At 46.5% G+C, this 24,218-nt stretch overlaps 1 protein-coding gene across 1 annotated transcript; it reads right to left on the reverse strand.

Moving 5' to 3' along the window:
- Positions 1-912: 912 nt before the first annotated feature.
- PERP (p53 apoptosis effector related to PMP22) lies at positions 913-20,128 on the reverse strand. The gene is made up of 3 exons (XM_056566656.1): positions 19,695-20,128; positions 4,611-4,748; positions 913-3,283 (listed from the first exon to the last, which is right to left on the reverse strand). Exons 1-3 carry the CDS (start codon positions 19,885-19,887, stop codon positions 3,066-3,068), a joined length of 549 nt encoding a protein of 182 aa, XP_056422631.1. The 5' UTR covers positions 19,888-20,128; the 3' UTR covers positions 913-3,065.
- Positions 20,129-24,218: the final 4,090 nt, after the last annotated feature.

The raw sequence follows: 24,218 nt of genomic DNA on the forward strand, positions 1-24,218 counted from the left end.
CATGAAACTTGGCACACATGTTACTTATATGTCAACAACAAACATAGGATAGGTGATTTAACCCTTACTCACCCCCATTTGCCAGGGGCGGGGTTTATGTTTAAAGTCCCATACATGTCAATGGAAAATATATGTTACTGCATAACTTCCAAACGGCTGGATATTTCCTGCATAACTTCCAAACTGCTGGATATTTCGATAATACTTGGTCACATGTTACTTATATATCCACTTAAAATATAGGATAGTTAATTTAACCCCTAACTACCCTCATTTGTGAGGCTCGGGTTTTTGTTTAAAGTCCCATGCAAATCAATGGGAAATGTATGTTCCCACATAACTTCCGTACGGCTGGAGATATTTCAATAACTGGTACACATATTACGGGTCGGGATAGGAGGACGGGATAGGAGGACGGGAAAGGAGGTCGAGATAGGAGGACGGGATAGGAGGACCGGGAGAGGAGGACCGGGAGAGGAGGACCGGGAGAGGAGGACCGGGAGAGGAGGACGGGATATGATAACAATATATGAGGACGGGATATGAAGTCAAAAGCTTCCTCCTTTGTTTATTTTCCTCCCCAACAAGGATTAGGAAGGAAAAACCGGGAAACGCCGGGTACTCAGCTAGTTCTTACTAAAAAAGATTTGGTTAGAAAGCTGCAGCAGATAGAAGAAAGGCAATATGACTGCTGGAGAAGGCTGTCTAGCATTTGTATTTAGTGTTAGCATAGAGTCAAATATTTGCATAGGAAAGTGTGTTTCCGAGTATTAGCAATGTTGCTTTATTTCCCCTTTTAAATGCATTTGGAATAGCTGGTTATGAAGCTGGACATAGCCTTTAATAATAGTTTTGAACTAGACAGACAGAGACTCCACACCATTTCACTAAACTGGCCAAATGACACACTGCTCAGTTTTGTATTTTTACTTTATTAAAAAGGCAAGCAGGAAAATAAGAGCATGGAAACACAATGTTACATATAATGTGGGATTTTTCATACTTTGCAATTAAAACCAATGTTTCTATGCTGAATAATACTATTTACAGTACAGGGATATAATGTGGGTGCTCACAGAACAATAACTCTTTGTACCAACCTAATGCCAATAGACTAGTGGTTCTAGATCAGTGGTCACCAAACTTAGGTCCTCCAAATGTTGCAAAACTACAACTCTAAGCATGCCTGGACAGCCGTTGGCTGTCCAGGCATGCTGAGAGTTGTAGTTTTGCAATTTTTAGAAGAACTGTCCCTTATCATTTCTGGGCCCCCATGATCTGCTGTTATTGCTAAAGTTAGAGGCTGCTGATCAAGATGTAGGGGAAATGAGGCAGAACAAAAGGCCTTTTTAAATCAATAGGACATTTGTTTAATGTACATGAGATGTGATGGCTACTCTATAAATTGTGCTCCAATAAGGTCTATGGAAAGAACAAGGTTTAAAAATACTATATATAAGACAGTGCGGCAGATTAACAACAAAACTTGGGATAAACTTGGGTCTGGTCTAGATCTTCAGCCTGTCTAAGGCCTGTCTCACGCCCCCTCCCATAGACTTGCATTGAGGAGGCGTGGCAGACCCCCGCAGCGCGCGCACAGTGTTTGTAACTAAATGTTCCGAGCAATGGCTAGTGAAGTACCCCTTTAATAAATCGCCCACAATGTCTATCAAGGACTAAGAAAAAAAACAAAACCAGCATGAACCTTTTAGGAAAGATTAGATGATATAAATACATAGTTTTTTTACAGACTTTTTCCTAATATGCCTATTACCTACTACATGTATTCAAGGCTATTTTTATGCTTTATGTACTTTCATCCATACAACCCTTAAAAGCAAACATAGTACACAAACTAAAAAAAACTTTTCAGTAAAAACTAAAAACACACTTTTCAGTAACTGGACTTTTTTTTTTTTATTTAAACTTCAGTGATATTAAGTATTTAAAGTGACACTATGCTATAAAAACCTTGGTGCCGTAATATTCTAAGTGAATAGGCTGACAGATAACAGGACCCATCTCAATTGGGCGGATTCATGGGCAAAGGTTTCTTCATAAGTTAAAGGAAAACTGTCATATGTTTTGTCCCGCACTATCCACAGGTATCTGTGGATAGTGCGGGAGACGCTGAACATTTTGAGTCCTACCTTGCCCGGATCCGCTGCGCCGTTCGCCCGTTATAGCTGGTTTTCAGTATATTCAAATTAGCTGCTAACTGGCACGGGCAGGGTTACTGCCTTCAACTGGCACTGTGACGTAACCGCCGCCCGGCCCGCAGCACCGCCCGGCTAATGAATATTCATACGTTGTCTTACACTCTCCGTCTCATCTCGGCCGAGTCCTGGACGATACTGCGCGGGATTTCTTACTATACCCGGAAGCTGTCTTCAGCGTTGCTTCAAATGCTAAAGACAGCTTTCGGGTATAGTAGCAATTGAATAATAGCAGTTAATAACATGATTTTTTTCCGCTTACCATAGCAATGTCCATTAATATAAGATTAGATCCATGAATAAACCCACAAGGTGACCAGGAAGCGACCTGAGCAATGCGGGAACTCTGGCAGAAACAGTTGCCCACTAAAACTTCCCACCACTACTGTGGGGTGGATGTCTGTATGTTAACAATGTAGGACATTGGGGATGGGAACAGGAGGCTGGTAATGGGAACATTTCCTCTTAATCCTGGTGTATCTGTAGTGTGAAACAAATGCTACATTCAACCACATGAAGTAATAAAGTGGTGATCTTTGCATGTTAGGAATATGCCTTCACTACAGCACCCAGATAAGGTTACAACTGACACTACAGTAGTACTAAAGAAAACTAAGTATCATATCACATAAGGGACATGACAAAGCATTTAGCAGGGAAAAAGATATTCTACTCAAGTACAAATATTAATTGTAGAAAAAATATATATCAAATTGCATTTTTTTTGTATGGTCAAATGTACAAATAGAAGTAGCAAATGGAATTTAGAAACCCAACAGACTGGGCCCACTCAAACATGATAGTCTCTTTCCAAAGGTTGAGAAATAAAAAAAAGATGCAGTCTTAAATTTAGGAAGATGTATAGAAGTATTTGGTCTTGACATTCCCCAGTAGTTCATCCTCAAAATTGGGAAGACAGCAGAAGAAGACTCCACAACCGAACATAATGATGGTACTGCCCCAGCCAAAGCCATAGGTCCAGCTGTACAGGTAGCTTTCCACATTCAAAGCCACATCAGATGTGTATCTCACCGGATAAATGACCAGAGCGCATATCTGCAGGATAACTGAAAATGAAAGAAATGTTAATCTGTGTCCCAATCCTTTTTTCTTTAGTTTACCATGTTTATAGAAAAGCTTTTATTTATGAAATTGTTTCATAACAATACTGAATTCTATACATTTCCCTAAACATAATGGTATACGCCTGTATGTGATGCCAACTCGGATAATACCAATCCACTCTGATGGCTGCAGTGTGTTGAGATCATCATCAGCAGAGCAGGGAGAGCGTATCATCAGATGAAGTAAATACAGACACCAGGGAGGGGGGGGAATAAGAAGCGCTGACTGGGTAATGAGAGCATGGTGTAGTTTGTTACTTTACAGCAGTAGCAAGCAATAGCCCTTTAAAGGGGTACTCCGGCCCTAAGACATCTCATCCCCACAATCTCTCATGCAGCACCCAGTTGTCTCAGCTGCACGGAGCAAAGACCGCTCCATGTCTGATGACTCACAAACATGGAGCGGGGGGGGGGGGGGGGGGGGGGGCTTGGCGTTCACCACAACCCTTTCCATAGGCTTGCATTGAGGGGGCGGAGCCGTGACGTCACGATACTCTGGCCCCGTGTTTGCGAGCCATCAGACACGGAGCGATCTTCACTCCATGCAGCTGAGACAAGTGGGTGCTGCATGAGAGATTGACATCTTAGGGGATAAGATGTCTTAGGGCCGGAGTACCCCTTTAACTCTTAAATCTTATTCAGCTCAGCTAAGGAGGATGCAGAAAAGATTCATATTTGGACACCCTAAATGAGAGCGGACTATCTAATGCAGCAGGCAGTAGCTTTACTTTTGTGTCCGAAGAATAGACAGCCAGCCAGGTCTGCCCATACAACAAATATTTGTGAATTAACTCTCATTTTTTATAATTTACAAAATTATAAAATGTATGCAGAAATGTATCTTTATCAGGTGCCAGGTAAAGTTGGTGCCAGACAATATCTACAGCAAATAAAATGTAGCATTACATGATACCATTAATTGAATGGTCAACCATTTAATACTCTAACTTGCTGGTGGCGGTCTACTCTAGGTCATAGAAAGGGTGCACACCAGGAGACCCCTTCTATGATGTCCAGTTGCCCTTATAAGGAATAGCAAAAGTGTAATAAGACTGTAGGTCCAAAAATAACAATGTTATTTATATGAAGATTGGAACAAATAAGAATAATGGTGAACTGAAAACTTTAGACAATAAATAAATAAAATAAAAATTATATATAGACATTTTTTATATACATTTGCATTCACATAGAAAACACAGTAATATGTAGTAGGTGTTCCATTCAACAAATAAGGGGATACTTCTATTACATGTATGTTTATTCTTACCAGCCAAAAAGAGAAGCCCTCCGATAACTCTGAGCAAAGAGATACGTGGTATACACAGTCCAACAAAGGAGAGGATGAAGCAGAAGATGAGGATGATGATGCCAATGACCATCAGTGCAGCAGTCGCTCTGCCCCAGGCTGGAAAAGAAGGACATGCATATTAATGGTTTATTAAACTGAACAACAAGGAAATCCATGAATAAGAAAAACACTTCTAAAAACAGCACTGGCAGTCATTTAACAATGTATAGGGAGGGGGAGACGTAAATCTTTATCATGAGCGAACACATTTCTTCAGTAGACTTCCATGACAGCACCATAGGAGGTTAGGGCCCATACATCAATAGGGACAGAAAATACATAAAGTTTAAAATGCCCATTCTTACCGCACTTATCACGTTTATTGCCTGTCCCTATAGGTCAAGGCAGAGAGAAGGTCTGTCTCAGGCCTTTTTTCCCTAGCCTGTATCCCAGTGGTTAATTGGGCTCAGGCTCGTTCAAGACCAATAAAACAGTCCCTCATGGAACCTCAATCTAATGTCATTGGAGAAGAAGATCAGGATTTCCCAATGGGTGAAAGTGTCCCTTGTGTGGTGGACAAACATGTCCAGCGTGAAGAAAGGCGCTGTCTGGCATACAGTACCAGCCATTGCAACTACCACAGATGTAAGCAAAAGAGGATTGGGAGTGTCTGGGCCGAGATCTTGGGTAGCAGCTGTCAGGGAAGCATTACAGGCAGCCGCTCCTCTCCTGAGAGATTCACATGTAAAGGTATATTCAGACAATATAACCACAGTCAACTTGGTGAGACATCAGGGCTCCCCCCAAAAAAGGAACCCTTCAATACATTGGGTGGAACTGGGAAGAGGTCCCTCACAGCCATCTATCTGAAAGGTAGCTTAAAGGGGTAGTCCAGTGGTGAAAAACGTATCCCCTATCCTAAGGATAGGGGATAAGTTTGAGATCGCGGGGGGGGGTCCGACCGCTGGGGCCCCCTGCGATCTCTCTGTACGAGGCCCCGGCTCTCCGCCGAGATAGCGGGTGTCGACCCCCGCACGAGGCGGCGGCCGACACGCCCCCTCAATACATCTCTATGGCAGAGCCGGAGATTGCCGAAGGCAGCGCTTCGGCTCTGCCATAGAGTTGTATTGAGGGGGCGTGTCGGCCGCCGCCTCGTGCGGAGGTCGACACGCCCCCTTCTCGCGGGCTGTCGGGGCTCCGTACAGGAGATCGCAGGGGGCCCCAGCGGTCGGACCCCCCGCGATCTGCAACTTATCCCCTATCCTTAGGATAGGGGATAAGTTGCTCACCACTGAACTACTCCTTTAAGACTATGTTCACACCCCAGAATTTCTGCATGGAAATCTGCATAAAAAATATGCATTAATTTATAGTCAATACACTACAATGGGATTCCGCTGTATTCCAGGATCTAATAAGATGCAGATCTGTTTGCCTCTCTTCAATACCAGAAGCTTCCAATATTTTTCTCCCTCAACCCAAAGGATTCATCTCTAGGAGTATATGCCTATGGGACTTTCAACTGGCATACGCCTTTCAGATTCCAATTATTCCAAGAGTACTTCAGAAAATGATGGGAAAACCAACTCTCTTGATCATCATTGCTCTATACTGGCCAAAAAGAAGCTGGTTAGGTCTTCTGGACAATATGATTATAGATGGACAATGCTCTGGCCCTGGTCTTACACTGAGCACTCTGAGGTTACACATTTCAGCATCATCTCCTTTCTTTAATACTCCTCTAGTTGATCCAGATGGGTGAATGCTTTATGTTTGCTGCCTCTCATCTTTGCAATCTTCTTCCCTCCTGGGATCTTAATCAGGTTTTTAAGGGTCTCTATGTATCTCCCCCTGAGCCTATCTGTAATCTGGATTTCTTTTAGTATCTCTGATAGCCTATGGTTAGTTAGAATACACTGACTGTCCATTAAAGAGGCAAACAAAAGATAAGGGAAAAGATGTCTGATCGCGGGTGGTCTGGCCACTGGGACCCTACGCAGCACCCTGGTGTTCTGCACATTTACGTGATCATGAGCTGTCCCAGCAGCAGGTCCCCCCAGCGATCAGAAATCATATCACCTACCCTTTGGATAGGGGATAAGAAGTATAGAAGCAGAGTACCCCTTTAAGTTTGAATGGGGTCAGTTAGGTTTCTATCTGATGTCAGTGGGTTATCAGTAGGGGGAAAAAGAATTAAAAATCTGACTTTTTTTCCCCTCCATATAAAGGGTTACTCCGCTCCCCAGCGTCCGCAAAATTCCACCTCACACCGGAACATTGAGTTCCTGGACGCTGTGTGCGGGCTTCCGTGTTCAGGCCCGCCCCCTCGTAAATGTCATGGCCTGCCCCATCAATGACAGTCTATGGGAAGGGGGGGGAACAACGGATGTCACGCCCTCTCCCATAGACTTCACATGACGGCACGTGATGGAACGAGGGGGCACGTGATGGAACGAGGGGGCGGACGTGAACACGGAAGCCCACACACAGCATTCATGACTCAATGTTCCGGACGCTGGGGAACGGAGTAACCCTTTAACTCCTGTCATTTGAACGGAATCAGCTAACAGAGGCCTAATAAATATAAAGCAAAAACAAAATGCTTTTTACAGACGCACGCAATTGTAAATTGCCGCAAGAATCGGCACCAACTCTGAGCTGGCTTAGATCTTTGTGCCTGGCACCTCACAGTCAATCCAGCACAGCTAATACAGGCAGAGTTTTACACAAGACTGGCATATGAAAACTCTGTTCTTACTAAAACCCCCCTTTGAGTTCCAGCCTATATGTTTAAATAAGAATGTCTGCATTTACTGACAGCAACACAGACTAACAATTAAAAAGTGACATCATTTCACAGTGATTACACTTCAATTACATACAGGAAATCAAATATCAGTTATGCAGCAAAAAAATATTACAAACAAAAAAGTCTAAGTTCAAATGAAAAAAAAAGTATTATTAGTAAAATAAAAAGAAGTGCTTGAAGTAAAGATTTCTAGATTTAGTAGACAGGTTTCTACAAGAGATGGATGAGACTTTCACACAACACCTTGCCCTCCAGCAAACTAGGTCTCCACCCAACTGGTATGGCGGAGCAGGGACTTTACATGTGTGGGTGGGTAAACATGATGATATGCTGCTCTGTACATCATCTGGGTATAATGCTGACACCAGCTTTATAAAAGGATCTGCCTTATGCAAAGCAATCTATGAGAACACAGCACGTCTGTGCACAAGATGTGGAAACCAGAACTTACACTAAAGGCTTTACTGTACAATGTACATAAGAAAATGGTGTCCAGAATATTCCCCCGAGCATTGTACATTCCCATAGTAATCCTCTCCAAATATATGATATATGGGGGAGATTTATCAATATAGAGGAACATAGGCACGGTGACGTATACAAAAGGGCTGCACACACCATGGGGGGCTGGTTTGTGAGGGAAGACGAAGAGATGCCAAGCCCCCTGATCAGCTGTTGTCTCGAGCAAGATGGGAAAGGCACAAGACGATAGTAATCCATATGGCACAAGAATGCTGAACCTCCTCCAGGGGCATAAAAATCCAAAAAGAAAAGTATGATCCACTGCATACGGGTAATTTAAAAGGGGGTACTCCATTCCCCGGCATTCGGGACATTTAGATTTAGTTCCGAATGCTGGGTGTGGGCTTGGGGGGGGGGGACACCACGCCCCCTTCGTGACATCACGTCCCGCCCCTCGTGACACCACGCCCTGCCCCCTCAATGCAAGTCTAAGGGAGGGGGCGTACGGCAGTCACCCCCCTCCCTTAGACTTGCATTGAAGCCCGCACCCAGCATTCGGAACTAAATGTTTCAAACGCTGGGGAGTGGAGTACCCCTTTAAGCATATTAACAGCAAGCATAAAGTGGTATCACGGGCACATAGGTTTAAAGTTCCAAAATCCTGGAATACCCCTTAAAAGTAAATGTCCACTGTATTATACACTACATCCCACCCCATATACCAGGCAGGTACAAAGCAGGGAGAGGCAAGTGATCTGCCAAGGATTGTCTTCCTGCTCCCAGGTTCTGGTATAGTACTTCATATTAGTAGTTAAATTGTTTATACCCCGACCGATCAGTAGAAAAAGCAGGGAGAAGTGCACGCTCAGTGCATTCTCTCCCGAGACCTGGGCGGCCTCATAGTGTAAGTCTAGGGGGCCGGGGTAAAGGTCTGACACAGAGCTGCTCACTTCTCTATCTGCTCTTCCTTTGGAGACAGGTATGCTTTAAAGGGGTACTGCACTGGGAAAAAAACATTTTTTTTTTAAATCAACTGGTGCCAGAAAGTTAAACAGATTTGTAAAATACTTCTATTAAAAAATCTTAATACTTCCAGTATTTCTCAGCTGCTGTATGCTCCACAGGAAGTTTTTTTTTTTTTATTCCTTTTCTGTCTGGCCACAGTGCTCTCTGCTGACACCTCTGTCCATTTTAGGAACTGTCCAGAGGAGAAAATCCATATAGCAAACCTATCCTGTCAGCAGAGAGCACTGTGGTCAGGCAGAAAAGAAATTTAAAAAGAAAAGAACTTCATGTGGAGCATAAAGCAGCTGATAAGTGTTGGAAGGATTAAGATTTTTAAATAGAAGTAATTTACAAATGTGTTTAACTTTCTGGCACCAGTTGATTATTATAATTTTTTCCCCCCAGTGGAGTACCCCTTTAAGGTGCCCATACACCCGATATTAATACTGACTAAAACTGGACATTTTTAAATGACATTAGATGCATAAAACCCAAAGGTGTTTGGAAGCAGCTTATTAACCCTCGCTTACTAAGTACACATGCCGAGCCAAATGGGTATGGGGGAGTCAAAGGGAACAGGTGTCAGTTGGCTGTCCAAAATCTAACTTCAGACCATCCATGAAATGCTATAGCTTTTACTAACAAAATGTACTAGTCTTCCAGCAAGGCAGCAAGTGCCATACGAGTTTTTAGGGCCCACGCACACTACAGAATTCCACCGCAGCAGCCTCGTATTGTTGTCAATAGGATTCTGCTGCATTGTTTCTGTGGTGAAGTCTGTGTGGAACTGCATTGCTGTCAATGGGGACAATGAATGTCCGCGTGGTCATGGCGCTGAATCATTCTGGCAGTGCCTGCTGCACATGGAATGCCCGCCTGCAATTTCTCTGGGTGGAAATTCTGTAGTGTGCATGGGCGCTTACACTTTTCAGTGCCATGAATCTTCCCTTTTATCATGTATTATATCAGGACCGTAAGAGCAATGAAAAGCAGCAGATGGTCATTTCAGAGGAACATACTTTACATTGTTGTTTGTACCATCCACATTACATATACAGTCAATTCCACTGTAATGTCATCAATAGGCAATGATGTAACACATAGAAAGAGCCTATAGGGCTCCTATACACTATGGAATCTCCAGACTCCATCAGTAGCAGGCAGAACAAACCAGCCCCAGTAAAACTCGGAATTGCACAGTCTACATAGACTGCAATCCATTTCTAGCGGATTCCGACAAAATAGTGTATGTATTTATTCTTCCGGGAGTCTGGGGTCTGGGATTTCCATGGTGGAATGTCCACATAGGAAATTTTGTAGTGTGACTACTGCAGCAGAATCCCATTGAAAAGAATGTGAGGGTGCTGCACCATATTTTCTCGAGCAGAATTCCACTCAGAAAATACATAGTGTGAATGAGCCCTTAGAGCTCTGAAGAACAACACCACCTCATGATGTCAATATCATCTTTTAAAATATAGACAAGGCTGGCCCTAAGAGGTTAAATCTTTAAAAAATCTATCTAAGAAACTGTGACAGTATAAACTTACAGGGATTTTCTCTCCTCAGACCATTAATGTATCCATTTCTAAACCTTTTGGCATGTCACTCAGACATGTGAAAATATTGGTCAGTCAGGGTCCCAAAGGGTGAAGCATGTGGCGGGTGACGGGCTCCATTATGGTGCCGCATACTTCTTGTTGCTGTATTTAGAGATCAGTGGGGGTGTCAGCAACGTCTGCTTGACATGTCTAAAGTATTTCTAAATGACGGGAATGTTTTAACCTGACAGTCGCTAAAGTGTTTATGTAACGTTTGGAAAGCTCTTGTCCGAGAAAGCCACCACCTGTTAGTGTTGCTAATAGGCTGTTGCTCATAGGCTAAGGACAGCCGCAGCACCCCACTAATAAGGGCCAGGTCCCCATCTATTTAGAGAACTGCACCCCACTAATAAGGGCCAGGTCCCCATCTATTTAGAGAACTGCACCCCACTAATAAGGGCCAGGTCCCCATCTATTTAGAGAACTGCACCCCACTAATAAGGGCCAGGTCCCCATCTATTTTAGAGAACTGCACCCCACTAATAAGGGCCAGGTCCCCATCTATTTTAGAGAACTGCACCCACTAATAAGGGCCAGGTCCCCATCTATTTAGAGTACTGCACCCCACTAATAAGGGCCAGGTCCCCATCTATTTAGAGTACTGCACCCCACTAATAAGGGCCAGGTCCCCATCTATTTAGAGTACTGCACCCCACTAATAAGTGCCAGGTCCCCATCTATTTAGAGTACTGCACCCCACTAATAAGGGCCAGGTCCCCATCTATTTAGAGTACTGCACCCCACTAATAAGTGCCAGGTCCCCATCTATTTAGAGAACTGCACCCCACTAATAAGGGCCAGGTCCCCATCTATTTAGAGAACTGCACCCCACTAATAAGGGCCAGGTCCCCATCTATTTAGAGAACTGCACCCCACTAATAAGTGCCAGGTCTCCAACTATATAGAAAACTGCATCCTACAAATAGGGCCCAGGTCCCCGACTATACAGAGAACTGCTTCCCACTAATAGGGGTCAGGTCCCCGACTATACAGAGAACTGCACCCCACTAATAGGGCCCAGGTCCCCGACTATATAGAGAACTGCATCCTACTAATAAGTGCCAGGTCTCCAGCTATGTAGAAAACTGCATCCTACAAATAGGGCCCAGGCCCCCACCTATATAGAGAACTGCTGAAGCATGAATGGAGAAAAGTGGCCATACATGCCACAAACATCCAAGATTGTACTTTAAAGGATTTTCTTTTTCTATAAGTAACAGCAGAAGACGGCACAGAGACAGAAGCTCCCTCCTCGGCACAGAGACAGAAGCTTCCTCCCCGGCACAGAGACAGAAGCTTCCTTCCCGGCACAGAGACAGAAGCTTCCTTCCCGGCACAGAGACAGAAGCTTCCTCCCCGGCACAGAGACAGAAGCTTCCTCCCCGGCACAGAGACAGAAGCTCCCTCCCCGGCACAGAGACAGAAGCTCCCTCCTCGGCACAGAGACAGAAGCTCCCTCCTCGGCACAGAGACAGAAGCTCCCTCCTCGGCACAGAGACAGAAGCTCCCTCCTCGGCACAGAGACAGAAGCTTCCTCCCCGGCACAGAGACAGAAGCTCCTTCCCGGCACAGAGACAGAAGCTCCCTCCCCGGCACAGAGACAGAAGCTCCCTCCCCGGCACAGAGACAGAAGCTTCCTCCCCGGCACAGAGACAGAAGCTTCCTCCCCGGCACAGAGACAGAAGCTTCCTCCCCGGCACAGAGACAGAAGCTTCCTCCCCCGGCACAGAGACAGAAGCTTCCTCCCCCGGCACAGAGACAGAAGCTTCCTCCCCCGGCACAGAGACAGAAGATTCCTCCCCGGCACAGAGACAGAAGCTTCCTTCCCGGCACAGAGACAGAAGCTTCCTCCCCGGCCCAGAGACAGAAGCTTCCTCCCCGGCCCAGAGACAGAAGCTTCCTCCCCGGCCCAGAGACAGAAGCTTCCTCCCCGGCACAGAGACAGAAGCTTCCTCCCCGGCACAGAGACAGAAGCTTCCTCCCCGGCACAGAGACAGAAGCTTCCTCCCCGGCACAGAGACAGAAGCTTCCTCCCCCGGCACAGAGACAGAAGCTTCCTCCCCCGGCACAGAGACAGAAGCTTCCTCCCCGGCACAGAGACAGAAGCTTCCTCCCCGGCACAGAGACAGAAGCTTCCTTCCCGGCACAGAGACAGAAGCTTCCTCCCCGGCCCAGAGACAGAAGCTTCCTCCCCGGCCCAGAGACAGAAGCTTCCTCCCCGGCCCAGAGACAGAAGCTTCCTCCCCGGCACAGAGACAGAAGCTTCCTCCCCAGCACAGAGACAGAAGCTTCCTCCCCAGCCCAGAGACAGAAGCTTCCTCCCCAGCACAGAGACAGAAGCTTCCTCCCCAGCACAGAGACAGAAGCTTCCTCCCCAGCACAGAGACAGAAGCTTCCTCCTCGGCCCAGAGACAGAAGCTTCCTCCTCGGCACAGAGACAGAAGCTTGCTCCCCGGCACAGAGACAGAAGCTTCCTCCTCGGCACAGAGACAGAAGCTTGCTCCCCGGCACAGAGACAGAAGCTTCCTCCCCAGCACAGAGACAGAAGCTTGCTCCTCGGCACTGCTATTCCCCTTGTGCGGAGATTTACACTCTTAACAAAAGGCCTAGACACATTGTACTGAGTGCGAAGATTTTACCAAGGACACAAGAAGAAAGCTTCATCTATCAGGAATGTTAGAAATGTAGCAAGCCTGTGACCTAGGGGGATTGGGAGGGAGTGGAGGAGACAGACTGAACTTTGTGAGCACACACTCCATGGCCTGTCTCACTGACCACTGCTGAGGCAGCTTTTCATTAAGAAAGAAAGAAATATTTTCCACACAAAAACTGGACGTGTTAACAGAAAAACAAACTAGAATGATCCAGTGTTACCTAATGCCTTTCAGAGTCAGCCTCAAGTTGTACACTTCTCCTAACAGAACCTACATTTGCAAGTTGCTAAATATGCAAAAAAATAAATAAACATTGCAAACTAAAACTTCCCAAATTCTTCTACAGACCCGCACCAGCCACCATGCTCACTTTGCATTTTTGCAGCTGTCAGCAGTAAACGGCTCAGTTTCCTTTCTATTTTTGGTTTTTACATTAAAAAAAAGAAACAACTGCAGATGTTGACTTTTCAAGCATGTCCAACACCGAAATGTATATGCTGTAGATTTAAATATATATAATTTTTTTTTTCTTGGTCACTGCACCTGCACTCACATTTAACCCCTTAACGACGCAGGACGTAAATGTACGTCCTGGGGACATGGTACTTAACGTACCAGGACGTACATTTACGTCCTGAGCATAACCGCGGGCATCGGAGCGATGCCGGCATCATGCGCGGCAGGTCCCGGCTGTGGATCGCAGCCAGGGACCCGCCGGTAATGGTGGACACCCGCGATCCCGCGGATGTCCGCCATTAACCCCGCAGATGCCGTGATCAATATCGATCACGGCATCTGCAGCATCGCGGTCACTTAACAGGATGATCGGATCGCCCGCAGCGCTGCCGCGGCGATCCAATCATCCTGCACGGCAGACGGAGGTCCCCTCATCTGGCTCTGCTGCCTTCTGGGAGTCTTCTGCTCTGATCTGCCTTCCCGCAGACCAGAGCAGAAGATCACCGATAACCCTGATCAGTGCTTTGTCCTATACATAGCACTGAACAGGATTAGCAATCCAATGGTTGCTATAAATAGTCCCCTATGGTGACTAAGAGTGTAAAAATAAAAGTAAAAAAAGTAAAAAAACTAATGTGAAAAACCCCCTCCCCCAATAAAAACGTAAATTGTCCCATTTTCCCTATTTTACCCCCAAAAAGTGTAAAAAAATTATTTTATATACATTTGGTATCGCTGCGTGCGTAAATATCCGAACTATTAAAATAAAATGTAAATGATCCCGTACGGTGAATGGCGTGAACGTAAAAAATAAAAAAAAAGTCCAAAATAGCTGCTTTTTATAACATTTTATTCCCAAAAAATTAATTAAAAATGCAATAAAAGTTTTGTATAAGCAAATATGTTATCAATAAAAAGTACAGATCACAGCGCAAAAAATGAGCCCTCCTACCACCGCTTATACAGAAAAATGAAAAAGTTATAGGTCTTCAAAATAGGGGGATTTTAAACGTACTAATGTGGTTAAAAAGTTTGCGATTTTTTTTTAAGCGCAAAAGTAATAGAAAATTGTATAATCATGGGTATCATTTTAATCGTATTGACCCAGAGAATAAATAAAACATTTCATTTGTACCAGAAATTGTACGGTGTGAAAACAAAACCTTTTCAGCCTTTGGCTGTCCAGGCATGCTGGGAGTTGTAGTTTTGCAACACCTGGAGGCAGCCTGGTTGGGAAACACTGGTCTATGGGGATCCATGGTTAGGTTTGGTGCATGCGCTAGCAGTTTTCATGATGCATTAGCCAAACGTACTCACGTAGCGTCATGTGAACTGAGCCCAACTGATCTACGGTAAACATTAAAATCAAAAGCTCTTTACAAGCCCTCATCCATACTGTACACTACCAATGTGCTGCAGACATAGACTTGTTCTGCATGAAGTATGTGTTTAAATGGGCACTGTCACCAAACTTTATTTTTGATATGTTGTAGTACTTATGTAACGCCGCGGCCCTAACAAAACTATTGTTTTCACCGGGAAGGGGAAGAACGGGGTTCGGGGTAGCGTCGTGGCCATGGCCCTAACAAAGTTATTGTTTTCAACACAGGGTGGCTCCAGCTGTTTCACCTCTACAACTCCCAGCATGCCCTGACAGCCAATAGATGTCAGGGCAAGCTGGGAGTTGTAGTGGTGAAACAGCTGGAGGCACCTTGTATAGGTGAACTAAGGGCGGAAGTTGGCCCCCCAGCAGGCATCAGTGACATCGCACCTGCTGGGGAAGTCTGCCTGGTAAGTGAGCACACTACCAGGCAGACAAAAAGCCATTTCTCAGATAGCAAAAAAAAATTTTAAGGCAGGGACAGAAAAAAAAAAAAAAGGATGGTGGGAGCTTTAAAGGTGAGGAGGTTAAAGGATCCTTTGGAGTTTATTAACAAATTGAGAAAACATTCTATACTTAGAGCGATCTCTGGAGATTAGCCTCAGTGCACACTATATTCTGACTTCCCCATTGAAGTCAATGGGGAAATCTGCAGCTCCTGGTATATACATTAAAAAACATGAATAGAACCCCTTTCCTTTAGAACATGCTAAAAGCTACCTTTTACGCCCGTCATAAAAACCCTGGAAACCCTGGCCGTTATTTTGTGACGGGCGATAGTAATGGGGGAAATAGTGCATGCACTATTTCTTCCGTTCATCCGCCCATCACAAAATAACGTCCCTTATTAATAACGGGCGATAACGGGTTAAAACAGCTATAGGAAAAATCTCATAGACTATAATGGGATTTTTTAACGGCGGATTTCCAGGGTTTTTATTACGGAGGTATTTATATAGTGTGAAAGCAGCCTTAGGCCCTCTTTACACACATCAGGCAGAGTTTCTACAGCACCGGAGGGAAACCGATGGTAAAACTAATCCCTTTCATTTTAATGGGACTGTTCACATCATCCAGCTCCTAAATTTGGATGCTGGATTGATGGACAGGGGAACACATCTTGCTGCCCACAGCCAGTACTAAGGCTGCATTCACACTACGTTTGCAGCCTACGGCAGGGAGATTTCAAAACCCAGAGCCCCTGTATGACGGCCGGACTGGTGGCGAAACCCATTCACTTTATTGAGCTGACCGGAGTCAAACAGTGACTCCGGTCGGCTCATTTTTGCGCTGTATCCGGTTCTGTGACCGGACCTAAAACCGTAGTATACCACAATTTTAGGTCCGGTCACGGGCAAAAAATTAGCTGTCCGGAATCAATGTCTGACGCCAGTTGGCTCATTAATGTGAATGAGAATCTACGCGGGTCCGGATTGGATACGGGAGCGCCCGGTATTGAAATTTCCCAGCCGTAGGCTTCAAACGTAGTGTGAATGCAGCCTAAGAATGACCGCTTGATCCTGGACAACTAATGCCAATTGATGCACTTCAGTTTTAGGCTGTATTGGAGAGGTATCTAGATATAAAGCATTACAGACTTTCCTAAATATAGCTGTTGCTAATAAAAAAAGACTCCATGCTGTACATATTCTTTTCATGGGACCCTAAGGGTGTGGGACGCTCCTCTATGGCATTCGTCACAGGCCAAAAGGTGAACAGTGCTGGAGAAGATCTTCACACATCAGTTTTTAAATCAACTGGTGCTAGAAAGTTAAACATATTTGTAAATGACTTCTATTTAAAAATCTTAATTCTACCAGTACTTATCAGCTGCTGTATGCTACAGAGGAAGTTGTGTAGTTATTTCCAGTCTGACCACAGTGCTCTCTGCTGACACATATCTCTGTGTCAGGAACTGTCCAGAGAAGGAGTAAATCCCCATAGAAACCCTCTCCTACTCTGGACAGTCCCTGACATGGACAGAAGTGTCAGCAGAGAGCACAAAAAAGAAACACAAAAAAGAAATTCAAAAAGAGCTTCCTGTGGAACATACAGCAGCTGATCAGTAGAGGAAGGATTAAGATTTTTAAAAAGTAGTAATTTACAAATCTGTTTTACTTTCTGGCACCAAAATAAATTGTTTTCCACTGGAGTACCCCTTTAAGCAGCATAACCATCTAATAAAGTGACAGCTACAATATGTCCTCAATTTATTAGGGGTCAGTGCCGAGTACTTCCCTGTCCAGAGGTGGGCAGGGGAAAACTCTGAAGGGGACCCAGCACTGGTATAGCCCTTAACTCATATCGGTTGGACCCTTTATTGTAAATCAGGGGTCTCAAACTCAAATTATCTGGGGGCCACTGGAGGTAGCGGCTGGGCCGCATGCGCCCCTAACATATAATGCCCCCATCATGCGCCCCTCATATATAATGGCCCATCATGCTCTGAATTTAACCCTGCCACACACTGCGTCCTATAAATATAATACTGTCCGACACTGCGCCCTCCGAATGTGTACACATTCACACCTTCACCCCCTTCCCCTCCAACACTGTTCCTCATGCCTGCACCCCCTCTTCCCCTCCAACACTGTTCCTCATGCCTGCACCCCCTCTTCCTAGCCAATACTGTTCCTCATGCCTGCACCCCCTCTTCCCCTCCAACACTGTTCCTCATGCCTGCACCCCCTCTTCCTATCCATGACTGTTCCTCATGCCTGCACCCCCTCTTCCTATCCATGACTGTTCCTCATGCCTGCACCCCCTCTTCCTAGCCAATACTGTTCCTCATGCCTGAACCCCCTCTTCCCCTCCAACACTGTTCCTCATGCCTGCACCCCCTCTTCCCAGTCAATACTGTTCCTCATGCCTGCACCCCCCTCTTCCCCTCCAACACTGTTCCTCACGCCTGCACCCCCTCTTCCTATCCATGACTGTTCCTCATGCCTGCACCCCCTCTTCCTATCCATGACTGTTTCTAATGCCTGCACCCCCTCTCCCTAGCCAATACTGTTCCTCATGCCTGCCCCCCCTCTTCCTATCCATGACTGTTCCTCATGCCTGCACCCCCTCTTCCTATCCATGACTGTTCCTCATGCCTGCACCCCCTCTTCCTATCCATGACTGTTCCTCATGCCTGCACCCCCTCTTCCTATCCATGACTGTTCCTCATGCCTGCACCCCCTCTTCCTATCCATGACTGTTCCTCATGCCTGCACCCCCTCTTCCTATCCATGACTGTTCCTCATGCCTGCACCCCCTCTTCCTATCCATGACTGTTCCTCATGCCTGCACCCCCTCTTCCTATCCATGACTGTTCCTCATGCCTGCACCCCCTCTTCCTATCCATGACTGTTCCTCATGCCTGCACCCCCTCTTCCTATCCATGACTGTTCCTCATGCCTGCACCCCCTCTTCCTATCCATGACTGTTCCTCATGCCTGCACCCCCTGTTCCTATCCATGACTGTTCCTCATGCCTGCACCCCCTCTTCCTATCCATGACTGTTCCTCATGCCTGCACCCCCTCTTCCCCTCCAACACTGTTCCTCATGCCTGCACCCCCTCTTCCTATCCATGACTGTTCCTCATGCCTGCACCCCCTCTTCCTATCCATGACTGTTCCTCATGCCTGCACCCCCTCTTCCCCTCCATTACTGTTCCTCATGCCCCATCCACCATACAAGCTCTACGTCCGATGTACGGCAGTGGTCACACCACTACAAGCTCTATTAACACCACTCGTGACCGCGTTCAGTGTTTTGTGACCACGGACAGTGCAAGCGCCTGGCGGCCTATGAAGCATGCCACCTATATGGGCGTCTGGGCCTATTTTAACATAGGGGCCTGTAGCCCCATCCAGCCCTGTGCATTGGGCCACAAAATTTCGTTCCACAGCCTGTGAGTTTGAGACCCCTGTTGTAAATAGATCGTAGAAATTTGCTTTAAGGACCACCTCAGTATGTGTGAGGAGACAGGTGCACTAACCACACTAAAGCTACCTATACAACCCTCAGCTCGCCCTACACATGCACATTGCACTCAGCCGAGCATGCATGTTAATTCAATGGGGACATCTGTGGTGGCTTATATAAAGGATAATCAAGTATGGCCAATCCGTCCTTCCCCTTACAGATAGTATGGCGGGTTCTGTTACCATTTACCTAAAGTACAAGGGTACTACTTCACCGATCTATACCAACCTCCCAAAAACGGGGCTACGCAAAAGGCACGCCTGTCTAAAATATTCGGTCCCTGGGCTTTGTCACATATGCACTTGTTGCTTCCGTCCTTATATATAGTCTGCGAACATGGTGACACCAGGGACCTTTGCTCTCTAAAAGACACACCCCACAAAATGTAAACCTGACCAGGCATACTAGAAAGAGGGGGGTGCCTTCAGCTGTTGCAAAAACTACAACTCCCAGCATGCCCGGACAGCCGTTGGCTGTCCAGGCATGCTGGGAGTTGTAGTTTTGCAGTACTGGTTGGGTAACATTGCTTTAGTTCTATAACATACAGTCCTATGCCATGGAGACTATGTAACATGAGAAGACAACTCTTCTGGCTCTGCTATATCTGGCTTGTGTGCCATCCCCCAGGGATGTGACAGGTGACTCTGCAGAGGTCAGTGACATGGCATGAGTTATATGTAGACTGTAATGCCAGGGGTGCCCTCAGCTGTGCCCACACTCACCGTAGTCCATGAGGGACCTGCATGAATTGTCGGTGGTCCTACAGGTCTCCCATAGAGAAGCGTACTCCCTGCCAGACTCGGTCTCTACCCAGCCCCTCCCGGCCAGGGCGATGATATCGAAGATGATGGCGCAGAGCAGAAGCAGGGGCAGGATCCATTTACACCTGGGGTAGGCGATGCCGCACTTGAACATGTTTCGCTGGTATCGGGGTCAGATGTAGCAGAGCCGGCTTCTCTCCTCCGTGTAGTGTCCCTCGTCACAAGTGAGCACTCAGGACTGGCACCGCCGCTTACAAGGGGGAGAGCCGCACCTTGCTCCCGGCCAGTGACTCATAGGGCCCTGTACAGACCTGTTGTGTGAGAGGCGGAGCCGCGCTGCTCCCTGCCCGGGTCTGGAGCTGGTAAACAATCCGGGGCTCAGGTTACACCACTCCCTGCTCCACACTGGGAGGACTGACTGACTGACTGGGTGCAACGCAACAAGTTCTTCACACCTACACACCTCTCTCCTTCACGGGGTTTCATGCAGTGTTTGAGGGCAAAGGCAAGAACAAAATAAATGGGGGATGTGTATAAATGAGGTCACACACAGCGTTTGTGGGAAAACGCAGCAGTTTTTATAGCAGCGGTTTTAAAGGAAGGACTATTTCTTCTTTTTGCTGGATGTGTTACTGGCTTAAGGCTGGAATGGGCACTGTCAGGCACAAAAACTTCTTATATGTTGTATATATGAGCAAAAGATTAACCTTTCTAATATACCTAATAAGAAAATGTTATTTCATTTTCTTAGAAATCATGGCTTATAAAATCATGGCTTTATCCAAGCTAAAGCATAGGCATAGACAAAGTCCAGTAAGTCATGGTGGGCTAGCACTCCTCTGTGCTCTCTCCTGTCTGATAGTACTCATCTGTGCTCTCTCCTCTATCTGATAGTACTCCTCTGTGCTCTCTCCTGTCTGATAGCACTCCTCTGTCCTCCCTACTGTCTGATAGGACTCCTCTGTGCTCTCTCCTGTCTGATAGGACTCCTCTGTGCTCTCTCCTGTCTGATAGTACTCATCTGTGCTCTCTCCTCTATCTGATAGTACTCCTCTGTGCTCTCTCCTGTCTGATAGTACTCCTCTGTGCTCTCTCCAGTCTGATAGTACTCATCTGTGATCTCTCCTGTCTGATAGTACTCCTCTGTGCTCTCTCCTGTCTGATCGTACTCCTCTGTGCTCTCTTCTGTCTGATAGCACTCCTCTGTGCTCTCTCCTGTCTTATAGTACTCCTCGGTGCTCTCTCCTGTCTGATAGCACTCCTCTGTGCTCTCTCCTGTCTGATAGTACTCCTCTGTGCTCTCTCCAGTCTGATAGTACTCATCTGTGATCTCTCCTGTCTGATAGTACTCCTCTGTCCTCCCTCCTGTCTGATAGGACTCCTCTGTGCTCTCTCCTGTCTGATAGTACTCCTCTGTGCTCTCTCCTGCCTGATAGGACTCCTCTGTGCTCTCTCCTGTCTAATAGCACTCCTTTGTGCTCTCTCCTGTCTGATAGCACTCCTCTGTGCTCTCTCCTGTCTGATAGTAGTCCTCTGTGCTCTCACCTGCCTGATAGGACTCCTCTGTGCTCTCTCCTGTCTAATAGCACTCTTTTGTGCTCTCTCCTGTCTGATAGCACTCCTCTGTGCTCTCTCCTGTCTGATAGGACTCCTGTGCTCTCTCCTGTTTGATAGCACTCCTCTGTGCTCTCTCCTGTCTGATAGTACTCATCTGTGCTCTCTCCTCTATCTTATAGTACTCCTCTGTGTCTGATAGGACAGGAGTGAGCACAGAGAAGTCCTATCAGACAGGAGAGAGCAAAGAGGAGTGCCATCAGACAGGAGAGAGCAAAGAGGAGTGCCATCAGACAGGAGAGAGCACAGAGGAGTGCCATCAGGCAGGAGAGAGCACAGAGGAGTGCCATCAGACAGGAGAGAGCATAGAGGAGTGCTGTCAGGTAGGAGAGAGCACAGAGGAGTGCTGTCAGGTAGGAGAGAGCACACAGGAGTGCTATGAGGCAGGAGAGAGCACAGAGGAGTCCTATCAGACAGGAGAAAGCACAGAAAAGTGCTTTCAGACAGGAGAGAGCACAGAGGAGCCCTATCAGACAGGAGAAAGCACAGAGGAGTGCTATCAAACAGGAGAGAGCACAGAGGAGTGCTATCAAACAGGAGAGAGCACAGGAGTCCTATCAGACAGGAGAGAGCACAGAGGAGTGCTATCAGACAGGAGAGAGCACAAAAGAGTGCTATTAGACAGGAGAGAGCACAGAGGAGTCCTATCAGGCAGGAGAGAGCACAGAGGACTACTATCAGACAGGAGAGAGCACAGAGGAGTGCTATCAGACAGGAGAGAGCACAAAGGAGTGCTATTAGACAGGAGAGAGCACAGAGGAGTCCTATCAGGCAGGAGAGAGCACGGAGGAGTACTATCAGACAGGAGAGAGCACAGAGGAGTCCTAATAGACAGGAGAGAGCACAGAGGAGTGCTATCAGACAGGAGAGAGCACAGAGGAGTCCTATCGGACAGGAGAAAGCACAGAGGAGTACTATCAGACAGGAGAGAGCACAGAGGAGTGCTATTTGACAGGAGAGAGCATAGAGGAGTCCTATCAGACAGGAGAAAGCACAGAGGAGTACTATCAGACAGGAGAGAGCACAGAGGAGTGCTATTTGACAGGAGAGAGCACAGAGGAGTACTATCAGACAGGAGAGCACAGAGGAGTACTATCAGACAGGAGAGAGCACAGAGGAGTGCTATCAGACAGGAGAGAGCACAGAGGAGTGCTATCAGACAGGAGAGAGCACAGAGGAGTGCTATCAGACAGGAGAGAGCACAGAGTAGTGCTATTTGACAGGAGAGAGCACAGAGGAGTACTATCAGACAAGAGAGCACAGAGGAGTACTATCAGACAGGAGAGAGCACAGAGGAGTATTATCAGACAGGAGAGAGCACAGAGGAGTGCTATCAGACAGGAGAGAGCACAGAGGAGTGCTATCAGACAGGAGAGAGCACAGAGGAGTGCTATCAGACAGGAGAGAGCACAGAGGAGTGCTATCAGACAGGAGAGAGCACAGAGGAGTGCTATCAGACAGGAGAGAGCACAGAGGAGTGCTATCAGACAGGAGAGAGCACAGAGGAGTGCTATCAGACAGGAGAGAGCACAGAGGAGTGCTATCAGACAGGAGAGAGCACAGAGAAGTGCTAGCCCACCCTCACTTACTGTCATCACTTACGTGAATATATTTAGCATTTGCAGAGTTACTGCCGATTAACCTTCCAGCCACATTATGCAACTCTGTGCAATGGAGGTGGGGAGCCAGCTCGCCTAGATACCCTGCCTCCTCCATATTTTCTGTCCGCACCACCCTGTCATGCATATGCTAATGGCTGGCTGGGGTGAACGCTCTGCTCTCTGAGAACAGGGTTTTAGATTCTCTTTAAAGTTTAAACCTTTCCCATTTTGATTTGTGGCTTTCATTTTTTTTTTCTCCTCACCTTGTAATACTATGTTCTCATCAGCGTTGTGGAGCTCCGTTAGGCTGTGTTTCCAAACCGAAGCCCAGCCTAGCTAGTGTCTGGCCATGGCTCCCCCCCCAAAAAAGAGCCATTCATTGCATGCTCTATAGTGTTTTTTTTTTTTGTTTTTTTTATGGACTAATGGTAAGTTTGAAACCACCCTAGCCAGAGCCTAACCAACCAAAGGCAGAAGTGTATTCAAAAGGGATGGGAAATATATAGGAAGGACTTATACTTCTCCTTCCTATTGGATTCACTTCTGATTTTGGCTCAAAAAGTGCAGTGGCTGAAAAAAATGCCAGAAAAAAACTTGTGTGGAAAACTACCCCATTTTTCTCACAACAAGTCATGTGACACACACATTTACACGCATGCGGCAACATGTGTGTTCAGGGTTGCTGCATCCCAGATGAACCAGGCTTGGATATACACACAGGACCAATAAGGTAACGCGCTCCATCTGTACTCACACTACATATGTCTCTCGTCCTAGCCCGAGCGGCCGACCTTCAGAGTGGTGCGTCATGGAGCCATCACATGACAAAATCACCTGATCGGGCTGCACAATGCTGCCCGACTAAGGTCTTGGGGTGGCTGCACGCTCGGACCCACGCCATGCACCTTGGTTGATAATACTGTTTGTAAGATCAAACCTTTCAGCTACTGCACATTGCACTTTCACTTGTTCCCCTCTTTTAGGGACATGAGGTGAGATTTATGAAAACCTGTGTAGAGGAAAAGTGAACCAGTTGCCCATACAAACCAATCAGAGCACTTCTTTCATTTTTAAAATGAAAGAAGTAATCTGATTGGTTGCTATGGTCAACTGGTCAACTTTTCCTCTACACAGGTTTTGATAAATCTCCCCCATGATCTATTGGCTGTGTTCATACTATTTCGTAGTAATCTGCTTATTTTTGTAACATCCCTTATGTACTTATTTTGCACCTTATGGATTTGCCCCAGTGATGCTGCCGATTTTTTGC

The sequence above is a fragment of the Hyla sarda genome, chromosome 3 (assembly GCF_029499605.1).
Source record: "Hyla sarda isolate aHylSar1 chromosome 3, aHylSar1.hap1, whole genome shotgun sequence".
Taxonomy (NCBI): domain Eukaryota; kingdom Metazoa; phylum Chordata; class Amphibia; order Anura; family Hylidae; genus Hyla; species Hyla sarda.